Raw genomic sequence first — 14,122 nt, 5'->3', positions numbered from 1 at the left:
ACATCAGAAAAACCAAACCCTTCTAGACATTAGCTTAGGTAAAGACTTTAGGAATTCAAAAGCAAATGCCACAAAAACAAAGATAAATAGATGGGACTTAATTAAATTAAAAAGCTTCTGCCCAGCCAAAGAAATAATCAGCAGAGTAAACAGACAACCCACAGTGTGGGAGAAAATTTTCACAATCTGTATGTACATCTGACAAAAGACTAATATCCAGAATCTGCAAAGAACTCAAACAAATCAGCAAGAAAAATACAAACAACCCTATCAAAAAGTGGGCTGAGGACGTGAATAGACAATTATCTAAAGAAGATATACAAATGGCCAACAAGCATATGGAAAAATGTGCAATATCACTAATAGGGAAATGTAAATCAAAACCACAATGTGATACCACCTTATTCCTGCAAGAATGGCCATAATCAAAAAATTTAAAAAAAATAGACCTTGGCATGTATGCAGTGAAAAGGGAACACTTTTACACTGTCAGTGGGAATGTAAACTAGTATAACTACTATGGAAAACAGCATGGAGATTCCTTAAAGAACTAAAAGTAGATCTACCATTTGATCCTGCGATCCCACTACTAGGTATCTACCCAGAGGAAAAGAAGTCATTATACAAAGAAGATACTTGCAAATGCATGTTCATAGCAGCACAATTTACAATTGCAAAAATATGGAACTGCCCACGTGCACATCAATCAATGAGTAGATAAAGAAAATATGGTATATATATACCATGGAATACTACTCAGCCATAAAAAGATCAGCCAACTGATCTTTGACAAAGCAAACAAAAACAAGGTGGGGGAAGCACACCCTATTCAAAAAATGGTGCTGGGATAATTAGCAAGCCACATGTGGAAGAATGAAACTGGTTCCTCCTCTTTCACCTTATGCAAAAAATCAACTCCAGCAACATCCAGCAACCTGGATGGAATTGGAGACTATTATTCTAAGTGAAATATTTAGGAATGGAAAACCAAACATTGTATGTTCTCACTCATATGTGTGAGCTAAGCTATGAGGACACCAAGGCATAAGAATGATACATCAGTCTTCGGGGACTCAGGGGAAAGGGTTGGGAATGGTGAGGGATAAGAGACTACACACTGGGTACAGGGTACACTACTCAGGTGGTGGGTGCACCGAAGTCTCAGCAATCACCACTAAGAGAACTTGTTCATGTAACCAGACATTATCTATTCCCCAAAAACCTATTGAAATAAAAATAAATAAATAGAAACACCATACAATCTGTTCCCCAAAAACCTATTGAAATAAAAATAACTAAAAACACCACACAAGTGGCAAATATATATACACACGTGTGTGTATATATATGTGTGTTTGTGTATATATATATTATCAGATATATACATATCAGATTTCAATAACATTTACCAGTAAAAAAGAAATTAACTTTATTTTTTCTGTGGACACTTAGTAAAATAAACATGTTCTGATTCACTTTAATTACAGGTGGCTTAACATCACCTAAGTTGCATGTTGATAACCATCTCTACTGAACTATAATTAGAAACAAAATGAAATTACATTTTAGGTGGTAGGCAAATGTAGTTAACCAGTGTTAAATATTTTAATATATTTACCAATAACTTTTAGCATGTCGAACTGTGATAATTTATAAAAGTATATGGTAGAATGCTTGGCATATAGTAGGCACTCAATAAATGGTAGAAAGTATTATCAGCATTAGTATGTTTAATTAGTCATGATGCATAATGTGGATATGAAAGAAAAACTATTAAATAATATTTTTAAACATTGGTTATGCTCAGAGAATGACCAAGAATCAATTCATTATCTTGAAACTTGTTTACTAAAATAATAGCATTTATTGTGCCTTTCCTGTATGAACTTGTTTTAGTCCATTTTCACACTACTATGTGGAACTACCCGAGACTAGGTAATTTATAAAGAAAAGAGGTTTAATTGACTCATAGTTCCACATGTCTAGGGAGGCCTCAGGAAACTTACATTCAGGAAGGAAGGCGAAGGGGAAGCAAGGCGCACATCTTATGTGGCTGCTGGAGACAGAGAGAGTGAAGGGGAACTGCCAAACACATTTAAACCATGAGATCTCAGGAGAACTCACTATCATGGGAACAGCATGGGGGAACTGCACCCATGATCCAATCAGCTCCCACCAGGTCCTTCCTTTGGCATGTAGGGATTACATTTTGAGATGAGATTTGGGTAGGGACAAAGAGCCAAACCATATCAGAACTCTGCCACTGGGTAACCAAATAGTAGGTGAAGGTAGTGCCTCTTTTTCATGAATTATCCCAACTAATAATTTTTTTTAAATGATGAAATTAGAATGTCATCATTTGCAGTCTGCAAGAATTAATTGAGTCACCTTAACATCACCGAAACAGAAACAGCTAAACATTATTAATGTGCCCTCTAATGAAAGAATAAATCACCACCTCTAGTCTTACCAAGGTATCTAATTTGACCAAGCCTTTAGATTCAGCTGCCAGTTTGCAGAATATGGAAACTGCATATATCCAAAGGATGGAAGAACAGGCTGAACTGCTCCCTGACTGTGCACTTGCTAAAATCCAGACTGGTGGAAACTTTACAGGTCAAATGGCCTGAGCTTGTCAACAGATGAAATGAGAAGAAAGGAGAGGGAGAAGATGAATGCCTGTAGATTAAAAGAAACTTTAAATGACATATCAAGTCTTGAAAATGGGAAAGACAAAATTATAGTGTCTAGATATGTACACCTGAGAAATAAAACCACAAGAAAATCTTTGAAAGTGATTATTGTAAAGGTCAGGATACTGGGTGTTATGGAGGGAGGGCAGGCGAGGTAATTGTAGGTACAGAGAAGGCTCTCTGGGGCAGGTGGCAGAGTTCTAGAAGAAGTTCACTTTAAAGACAAAGATAAGTTGGATGGCAAAAATATATACAAAGAAGCAATATACATTAGAAAACTGACATGGCCACATTTAGTGTCAGAAATAAAAGGAAAAACTATCAGATTAAGAGACACATTTTATAATGATAATATCAATATGGTCAATACACCAGAAAGACATAATCATGAATCAGTATGATCCTAATAAAATATTTAAAATATATGTAGTATTAAAATAGAATTTAAGGAAGAAGTAGGCAAATCTGCAATCAGAGTTGAAGATTTTAACATTTATCTTAGCAATTGCTAGAACAGATCAAGAGCTCTCTGTTAAGAATTAACATGATTGGAATACCACTATTAACCATTTGATATTTATAGAATATTATACTCGGTGACTGCAGAATACACATTCTTTTCAAGAACACATGGCATATCCTCAAAGATAGACCATGTTGGGCTAAATGCAAGTCTAAATAAATTTAAGATAATTGGAATAATATGAAGTATATTCTGTAACTACAATGAAATGAATTAAAAATCAAGAACTAGAAACTAGAAAAAAAGATACTTGGAAATTAAACCACATACTTACAAATAACTTGTAGCTCAAAGAAGTCACATGGGAAATTAGGAAATATTTCAAACTGGATGCAAATAAAAATACATCAGAATTTGTGGTTATAGTTGCAGCAGTCCTAAGAGGGATATTTTTAACTTTAATATTTATATTAGAAAATAAGAAAGATCTAAAATTACTGACACTAGCTTCCACTCAAAGGGAGTAGAAAAAGAAGAGCAAATTACACCCAAAACCAATGCAACAAGGGAAATAATAAACATTAGAGCAGAAATCAATGAAACAGAACAAACTGAAGAGTAATAACAAATCCAAATGTGATTTTCGGAAATGATTATTAAAAGTGATAAACCCCTCACTAGATTGATGACAAAAATAAGAGAGATCCAAAATTACCAATATCAAAAATGAAAGAAGGGTAAGACTAATGATTCCACAGATATTAAAGGATAATAAGTGAATATTATGATTTGTTTTAGGTCATTAACTCAACAACTAAGATCTAATTGGCAAATTTTCTTTAAAAGTAGGGTTACCAAAACTGACTCAATAAAAAAAAAAATAGGTATGCATTTGTTAAAGAAATTGAATTTGTCATTAAGAACCTTACACAGAGAAAAAGAGATGGTTTCACCAGTGGATTCTATGAAACATTTGTAGGAGAAAGAACACCGATCTCACACAAGCTTTTTCAGAAAACAGGTAGAGGAAACTGTTTCTAATTTATGAGGCCAGCATAACACTGATATAAAAACATCACCAAAAAAGAAGAAAATTATAGATCTATAGCCTGATGAATATAGACAGAACGTTTTTTTTAAAATACTATATTATCAATTGGAATTCAGCAGTATATAAAAGGACCGTTTATTATGATCAAGTGGGATTTATTCCAGGAACATAAAGTTGGTTAAACATTTCAGTACAAAAATACAACTTACCGTATTAAAGAATAAAAAAACTCTTAATATTATTTCAACATATGTGGAAACATTTTACTAAATTTCATATACATTTATGATAAAAATTCAAATGATTTAATCCATAATCTGATAAATGCTGTTTTTGGAAAACATACAGTTTGCATCATATTTAATGGTAAAATATTGACTCTAAATTTGGTTGACTCTTACTACTTTTATTTACATTATATTATGTAAGTATAATAAGGCAAGAAAAAATAGAAGGCATACAGATTGGAAAAAAAATGTAAAACTATTTGAAGATGGCTTGATTCTCTCATCCAAAAACAAGTAACACCCTTCTCACTCCACCAGCCCAAACAACATATCCTCTCCCTGAATCTAAATGCATTCTTAGTGTCTTCTAGTGGTTTACATCATAGCAGAGACTTTAGAGCAAGCTTGTTGAACCTGCGGCCCATGGGCTGCATTTGGCCCAGGACAGCTTTGAATGTGGCACAGCACAAATTCATAGCCTTTCTTAAAACATTATGAGATTTTTTTTGCAGTTTTTATTTTTATTTTCTTAGTTCATCAGCTATTGTTACTGTATTTTATGTGTGGCCCAAGACAATTCTTCTTCTTCCAGTGTGGCCCAGGGAAGCCAAAATATTGGACACCCCTGCTTTAGAGTCAGTGAGACTTGGCATCAGAAGCCAGGTGTTCCTTACAATGGTCTTACAGTTGTACATATTAAGGATTAAAATAGATAATGTATGTAAATATTGTACTATAGCATTTCGCCAAAAGTAAATGCTCATATAATAATAGCAGTTAAATTATTATCACTATTCAGTCTTCCTTCTCCCCTTCTTGTCCATACTACTTTAAAGAATAGAATACTTTATACACATAGTCTTCACAGACCTTTCCTTTACTCCTAAAACATGTATTCCCTGAGCACTAACCTTATGAGTAACTATTTGATTATTCTGTCTATTGGACATGTTTTTAATACATCTGTGCTCTAATAGGTGTAATGTATCTCTGACAGTCTTACAGCTTCCAAATTCTAATTTGTTTGTTACTCCCTTATATTGTCTACCCTCAAAACCATTTTTCTTTAGAGCATTCTATTTAAAATGTAAAATTTAATTCCCACTACTTTTCTGAAAACACTTTGCCCTTTTCTTTCCCTAGAGGATAAAGATAGAGCTTATTAACGTAGCACATCTCTGCCTGACTGCCTGCCTGCCACTTACACAGACTTACCTCTCACCTCTCCCTACATTGCTGAAGAGTGTCATCCTTATATCCCCCCGTTTCTGTCCATATTGCAGTAACGTGAGAACGTTTAGGCGCTATTTTAAGTGATTTAACAGTGTATTTTGTCCTGCACTACACTATGAGTCCTTGAGGGCAGGGACCATGCCTTTATTCATATTTTTATTGTTAGCATTTGGCACAATTGCTGATAAGCAGCTGGCACTAAAATATTTTTAGTGAATAAATAAGTGAATAGAAGATCATTATCAACCTGAAATATTTTAATTTATAAGAAAACTTCTTGACTTGGGGAATTAATTTTATGCTTTAGTTTTAAAAATATATCAAAGGTTGACTTTTCATTAGTTTCCTTATCATTATTGCATAAAATCTCATTCTTCTATTCAAAACATTGATGACATAGATTTATGTTTTGTGCTACTATAAATTTTAAGATAATTAATATCTGATATTAGCAACATCTTATAATGTGTGTTTGTGGGAACCAGTAATTACATTGTATATGTTTTTATTCCAGAAATGCTTAATACATCACAATTTTGCACAAAGCTAACATCTTTTAAAATGCCCAGTGTGTGAGAAATGGATGTATTTCTTCTAGAAACAAGCTGCTGAAATCTTCTCAACCTTCTTTAAAATTCCGTTCAGGTTGTTTTAGTTTGAATACAGTTGTTGAATTATTTTTACCTAAAGTTTTACTTGATTTGCTTAGAGTAGCATATCACACCTTACCTTGATTGTATGTGGTCCACATCATTTTATTTCTTACGTGAAGAGAGATTCCATAATCATCAGTTGAATTCTTCATGTATAAATAATACAAAAATGCTCAATATACTATTGATAATATGTGATTTATAAAGATTATATTTCTTTTTCTACCAAAATAGACATTTTTAAAGGCTTTTTTGTAATCTTTTAAGATTATGGTAGAAAAGATTCTTTAAACATAAAATAAAGGATTTATTCATGATAGTATCCAAATATTGCTGGATTAATATTAAGGACATTACATTAAAACATCTTTGCAGATTTAAATTATAAAGCATTATTAGCTTGTATTTTTTGATTCATCTGTGTTCTCAGGATAAACTAAATTGGATTAAAAATAAAGCTATAATGAAATCTGTTTTATTAATAATCTTTCTAGTTAATAGCCGGTGATTAGAGAAGTTTATTTTATTTTATTTTTTTTTTTTGAGACGGAGTCTTTCTCTGTCCCCCAGGCTGGAGTGCAGTGGCGCAATCTTGGCTCGCTGCAAGCTCCGCCTCCCGGGTTCACGCCATTCTCCTGCCTCAGCCTCCCGAGTAGCTGGGACTACAGGTGCCCGCCACCACGCCCGGCTAATTTTTTGTATTTTTAGTAGAGACGGGGTTTCACCATGTTAGCCAGAAAAAAAAAAAAAAAAAAAAAAAAAAGTTTATACAGTAGTTTCCTAGGTGACTATGAACCCTCCAGTTTTTCTGCAGTTCATTTTATGTATAATTAATAGACATATTTCTTAAACATTCTTTCCTTGGCAATCTTTTTCTCCTTTTTCTATAGTGCGTACTTCTCATGTAGTGTTCTCTTTACAGAGGCATTCATTAAATGGCAACTAATTTATTGTATTAGTTATTTTTTTTTTAAATGCTACATTTATTTCAAATATTTGACAAGTTATGAAAGTCCTGGAACAGGTTTCTAAGAACTACAACTCCCAGTGGACACATGTTCCACCATCCTTTTCTTCCTTTTCTCTAAAAGATTATTTTTTTTGCCTTCTTTTTTTTTTTTTTTTATTATACTTTAGGTTTTAGGGTACATGTGCACAATGTGCAGGTTTGTTACATATGTATCCATGTGCCATGTTGATTTCCTGCACCCATTAACTCGTCATTTAGCATTAGGTATATCTCCTAATGCTGTCCCTCCCCCCTCCCCCAACCCCACAACAGTCCCCAGAGTGTGATGTTCCCCTTCCTGTGTCCATGAGTTCTCATTGTTCAATTCCCACCTATGAGTGAGAACATGCAGTGTTTGGTTTTTTGTCCTTGCGATAGTTTACTGAGAATGATGTTTTCCAGTTTCATCCATGTCCCTACAAAGGACATGAACTCATCATTTTTTATGGCTGCATAGTATTCCATGGTATATATGTGCCACATTTTCTTAATCCAGTCAATCGTTGTTGGACATTTGGGTTGGTTCCAAGTCTTTGCTATTGTGAATAGTGCCGCAATAAACATACGTGTGCATGTGTCTTTATAGCAGCATGATTTATAGTCCTTTGGGTATATACCCAGTAATGGGATGGCTGGGTCAAATGGTATTTCTAGTTCTAGATCCCTGAGGAATCGCCACACTGACTTCCACAATGGTTGAACTAGTTTACAGTCCCACCAACAGTGTAAAAGTGTTCCTATTTCTCCACATCCTCTCCAGCACCTGTTGTTTCCTGATTTTTTAATGATGGCCATTCTAACTGGTGTGAGATGGTATCTCACTGTGGTTTTGATTTGCATTTCTCTGATGGCCAGTGATGATGAGCATTTCTTCATGTGTTTTTTGGCTGCATAAATGTCTTCTTTTGAGAAGTGTCTGTTCATGTCCCTTGCCCACTTTTTGATGGGGTTGTTTGTTTATAACTTCATTACTATCCAAATAGTTATTAGCTTTTAATCATGGATTATTTTCTTCTTGAATTGGTTAGAAATTCCTTCTTCATTTTAGGGAATATTGTATTATAGGGAAAAATAAGGATGATTTCAGTAAGTTTAATGTGAATTCATTTTTTAGACAGAAATAGCCTTTATTAAAAACCACTGTGTGTTAAATATATTCATTATGTAGCCACTGTTATTTGCTAAATAACATTGCATTTTGGCATACTAAGGGAGGAGATATAACATGGACTTGACTTTCTAGGTCCTCAAAGAAGGATGTAGAACAAGGGTGTCGGTGTCAAATAGTGTCTGAAGATTATATTATAATTTCTAATGACTAACTTGAGTCTGGAAATAAGAAAATACAGATTATTTTTGCTACCAAATTCCTGAGTGTGTGTCTTTGGCCAAGCCACTTCACTTGAGCTCAATTTTTTTCATCTATTAAATGAGATTGAATTAAATGTTCTTTTTAATTTTCTGAATTTTCAAATTTCTGGTTCTAGTGAAATATCTCAGTATGTCTGGTTCTCAAAGTTTCTGACTCTAGTGAAAATTTTTAGAAAATGTAAAGCAGAAAACTTTACAGTTACAAGTAAGTACAATTAATATAATGCAAGCAAAAGATACAAGTATTGACAGAACATAGGACTTCTAGATGTGCATAGAGTTAATTGGAAAGTCTTCAGAAAAGATGTGACATATTTTGAAAGCATATCAAGTGAGATAATGAGTAAGTGGAGGGCAGGAGAAGTGTGTTACTAGGATAAAAAAGTATGTATAGGTGGCAGTCAGTTGAAGGAGACCACAGGCAGATTTGATTGACTGAAGTGGCGACTTCATGCTGAGGAATACTAGGAAATGAGGCTTTTAAGACTGTGAAGAGTAGAATCGTGTCAATTAGAGAAGTGCCTTGAAAGCCATGCTAAGGAGTTTAGATTTGATGCTTAGTGATGGGCAACCACAGCATGGTTTTGAGCTGGGGAGCCCAAGAAAAAATGTGGCTGAGAAAAATATTCTAGTTGTGTTTAATAAGATGCAATGAGAGTGAAGAGCTTAAATATTTCATGGAGAGAGTGGTAAAATTGCACCAGAAAATAAGTTAGCTTTGATAGGAAAAGCCATGGCTTTTAAAAATTAGCTATCATATTTAGGTTAGTTGGATTTTCAGTGAATGTAGTTAAAAGATAGCCTCATGGTTTGAGGGCAAAAATATATAGAATTTATTATCTTGCCCCAGAGTCCCTAACTATTATTCCCTTGCATTTTCTTACATATTGGATATGACAGTGCAAAGAATGAGAAAGATGGATTATTGAATTTTTGTCAGAACCAAACTTTTAAGAGATATATGATATTTTAAAGCATATTCCAAATTTCATATATGTACGTAATGGCTGTTACATCATGCATTGTCAGCTTATAGATGATTGCTATGCATGTTAACTGTTTTGTACTTATCATGTATGTACATACTTCAAACTTCTGGGAATTAGGTATATTTAAAAATGAGCCCTCAAAGTCATGCAGATAGGAAACTACATTAGTGACTCTCCATGGATGTGGTTGACAAAAATGAATCATTTAAATGATTGTTTTCTTTCCCTCTAGTCGTTTTTAGCACTGGTGAACTTGTTATCCTGTCCTGCTATTTATGAGCTTGTAAGGAATCAAGATCTTCCTAATAAAACAGAATATTCTCTTCGTGAAGTCCCAACGTGTGTTATTGTAAGTCATTTTCTTTAAATCTTTCTCTGTTATAAATGCTACTATTTGAGATTGGTAGTAAAAATGCAATTTGACCAAGAAGAGAAAAAAGAAGCATTATGTAATGGCATTTAAGGGCTGATTTGATTAATCCTGCATGAATTATATCAACTTTTGAATTTTCTATGCATGGAATCTTTGATCCAGGTCACCTAACATTCCCAACACCTATCAGAATACGAGGTTAACTCCAACAAGGAAAGATACTTGGCATAAATAGAAGTTTACGTATGAGTGATTTTTAGATGACTCACTACATTATTAGTCAAACCAGTGATGCTCCTTCATTGGCTAGGATAATTAGGAATAAATTGTATCCATGGAGTCCACTACATTTTCTGCTTATATTTTAATGAACTACATATTATTGCCCCATGAGGGCAGTATATACAAGTTTATTTAATTTGAGACCTATGTTGTACTAATATTCACAGATAAATAACTTGTTTTAATCACTAGGGGATATTTTCTTCCTTATCTTTGGGTACATTTATGAATTAAACACGTAGAAACATATGCGTATATGCATATAAGGATTAGTAAAGACTTGATATTGAAATTTTATTATTGATCATTCCTTTTCATTTTCTGGTCGCTTCATCCTATGTGATATTGTTTTCATAAACATAGTTTTGCCCTTTTGAATACTTTTAAACCTGTTAACCCTAAATACTTGGATTTTTAAAAATTTTATCTACTTTGGGAAACTTTTAATAGCTTGTATGATGTGAAATAAAAAGATAGGTACTTCTATCATTTAACATTAACTTAGATTCTCTTATCTTCTTTTCCTTGAAGCTTTTCAGTTGTATTTTGTGCTTACTTGTATGTTGGCACTTCTTAAGTACAGGTATACCTCAGAATTATTGCAGGTTCAGTTCCATACCACCGCAATAACATGAACATTGCAATGAAGGAAGTCACACAAATTTTTTGTTTTCCCATGTAAAAGTTATGTTAACACTATACTTTAGTCTAAAGTGTGCAATAGAATTATGTCTAAAAAAAGTTTATTGCTTAATTGAAAATACTTCATTGTCAAAATATGCTAATAAACATCTGAGCCTTCAGTGAGTTGTATTCTGTTTTGCTGGTGGAGAGTCTTACCTCATTGTCAATGGCAGCTGACTGATGAGTGTGTTGGTTGTTGTGGGCTGGGGTGGCTCTGGCAATTTCTGAAAATAAGAGAACAGTGAAGTTCACTGCATCAATTGACACCTTTTGTGAAATATTTCTCTGAAGTATTTGATATTTTTTGATAGCATTTTACCCACAGTAGAACTTCTTTCAGAATTGAGGTCAATCCTCTCAACCCACTCACTACTTTATCAACTAAGTTTATGTAATATTTTAAGTCCTTTGTTGTTATTTCAACAGTGTTCACAGCATCTTCACCAGGAGTGGATTCCATCTGTGCTCATCCATAAGAAACAACTCAACTCCTCATCTGTTTGATTTTGATTTTAAGATTGCAGCAATTCAGTCACATCTTCAGGCTCCACTTTTAATTCTAGTTTTCTTGCTATTTCCACCACATCTGTAGTTACTTGTTCTACTGAAGTACTGAACTTCTTTAAGTCATCCATTAGGGTTGGAATCGGCTTCTTCCAACCTCCTGTTAATGTTGATATTTTGGCCTCTTCTCATGAATCACAGATGTGGCATCTTAATGGTGAATCCTTTCCAGAAGGTTTTCAATTTACTTTGCCCAGATCTGTCAGAGGAATCACCATTTATGGCAGCTATAGCCTTACAAAATATATTTCTTAAATATTTGAAAGTCAAAATTACTCCTTGATTTATGGGCTACAGAATGGATGTTATGTTAGCAGGCACAAAAACAATATTAATCTCCTTAAACATCTCCATCGGAGCTCTTAGGTGACCTGTTGTGTTGTCAGTGAGCAGTAGTATTTTGAAAGGAATCTTTTTACCGAGCAGTAGTTTTCAATGGTAGGCTTAAAATATGCAGTAAACCCATGTAGTCACATATGTACTGTCATTTACTTTATTTTTCCATTTATATAGCACAGGCAGAGTAGATTTAGCATAATTTTCCCGTGCTCCAGGATTTTTGGAATGGTAAACGAGCATTGGCTTCTACTTAAAGTTACCATCTGCGTTAGCTCTTAAGAAGAGAGTTAGCCTATCTTTTGATGCTTTGGATCCAGGCATTGACTTCTCCCTTCTAGCTATGAAAGTCCTAGACGGTATCTTCTTCCAATATAAGGCTGTTTTGTTTGCATTGAAAATCTCTTGGCCAGGCGTCGTGGTTCATGCCTATAATCCCAGCACTTTGGGAGGCCGAGGTGGGGAGATCACCTGAGGTCCAGAGTTCGAGAGCAGCCTGGCCAACATGGTGAAACCCTGTGTCTACTAAAAATACAAAAATTAGCTGGACATGGTGGCGTGTGTCTGTAATCCCAGCTACATGGGAGGATGAGGCGGGAGAATCACTTGAACCTGGGAGGTGGAGGTTGCAATGAGCCAGGATCAGGCCACTGCACTTCAGCCTAGGCGATAGAGTGAGACTCAGTCTCAAAAAAAAAAAAAAAAATCTCTTTAATGTAGCTAACTTCATCAATTATCTTAGCTAGATCTGGATAACTTGCAACTTCTACATCAGCACTTGCTACTTCACTTTGTACTTTCATGTTATTCAGACAACTTCTTTCCTTGAATCCCATGAACCAACCTGTTAATTTCAAACTTTTCTTCTGTAGCTTCCTCATTTCTCTCAGCCTTCATAAAATTAAAGAGAGTTAGAGCCTTCTCTGGATTAGGGTTTGGCTTAAGGGAATGCTGTGGTTGGTTTGATTTTCTCTTCAAATCACTCAAACTTCTTCATATCAGCAATAAGGTTGTTTCATTTTGTTATTATTCATGTGTTTCCTGGAGTAACACTTTTAATTTCCTTAAAGAACTTTTTCTTTGCATGCACAACTTGGCTAATTGGCACAAGAGGCCCAGCTTTTGGCCTGTCTCAGTTTTTGACGTGCTTTCCTCACCAAGCTTAGTCACTTTTAGGTTTTGACGTACAGTGGGAGACACTCAACTTTTCCTGTTATTTGAATGCTTAGAGGTTTTATAAGGTTACTAATTGCCTTAATCTTAATATTGTTGTGTCTCAGGTAATAAGGAGGCCCCAGGAGAAAGAGAAAGATAGGTGGTTGACCAGTTGGTGGAACAATCAGAGCAACATTTATCCATTAAGTTTGTTGTCTTATCTGGATACAGTTCATGGTGCCCCAAAATAATTACAATAGTAACATCAAAGATTACCAATCACAGGTCCTCATAACAGAATAATTATGAAAAGTTTGTGATATTGTGAGAATTACCAAAATGTGATGCAGAGACACAAAGTGAACACATGCTGTTAGAAAAATGACCCCAGTAGACTTGTTTGACATAGCGTTGCTACACATCTTAAATATTCAAAAAAGCATATTATCTGCAAAGTACAGTAAGTGACATGCAATAAAACAAGGTATGCCTGTAGTTTTATTGTTGGTCATTTATGTGCCTATATTTCCCACTACAATGGGAGTATCTTAGAGAAAGTAGGCTGTCTTCGATGTATATAAATCTAGCACATTATATGCATCCAGTGAAAATAATTGTTCTAATATGATTGGTTTTATCGAGATTGACTATGAGAAACAAGTACAAATTAGTTTTATGATATAGTCCAAAATGATGGCTTCAATGTTTGTTCTCTTAAGTTTTCATGTATCTCTGTGGGGCATATTCAAATATATCTTTCCACTTATGGAAAAATTTGTTTTCTGTTTGGTCTTAAGACAGTTAACTGCAGTTATATTACTCTGTTTCTCCCAAAGGCATTATATTTTAACCCTATAGAAAGATCACTGCCTTCTGTCATGATTTAAACATGTGTATGAGTTCCTTTTAAAACAAACAACTCTTTTGATCTATGCCTTCTTTTATTTACCACACTGTAGCTTGCTTTCTTCCCCTCCACCCTAAGCTTCCTGAAAAATTTGCCTGTGCTTTAAGTCTCTGTTTCTTTCTCTTCTATCAA

At 34.4% G+C, this 14,122-nt stretch overlaps 1 protein-coding gene across 1 annotated transcript in view; it reads left to right on the top strand.

Annotated features, from left to right (window-relative positions):
- The window catches only part of TBC1D32 (TBC1 domain family member 32), a 262,628-nt gene that overhangs the window by 111,787 nt on the left and 136,719 nt on the right, over positions 1-14,122 (top strand). The window contains exon 22 of the mRNA XM_030809627.1: positions 9,922-10,038. Coding sequence (XP_030665487.1) covers positions 9,922-10,038 — 117 coding nt within the window. The remainder of the gene's footprint in view (positions 1-9,921; positions 10,039-14,122) is intronic.

The sequence above is a fragment of the Nomascus leucogenys genome, chromosome 3 (assembly GCF_006542625.1).
Source record: "Nomascus leucogenys isolate Asia chromosome 3, Asia_NLE_v1, whole genome shotgun sequence".
NCBI lineage: Eukaryota > Metazoa > Chordata > Mammalia > Primates > Hylobatidae > Nomascus > Nomascus leucogenys.
Note: the sequence above shows the minus strand (reverse complement) of the source record. Positions and strands in the feature narration are given on the sequence as shown.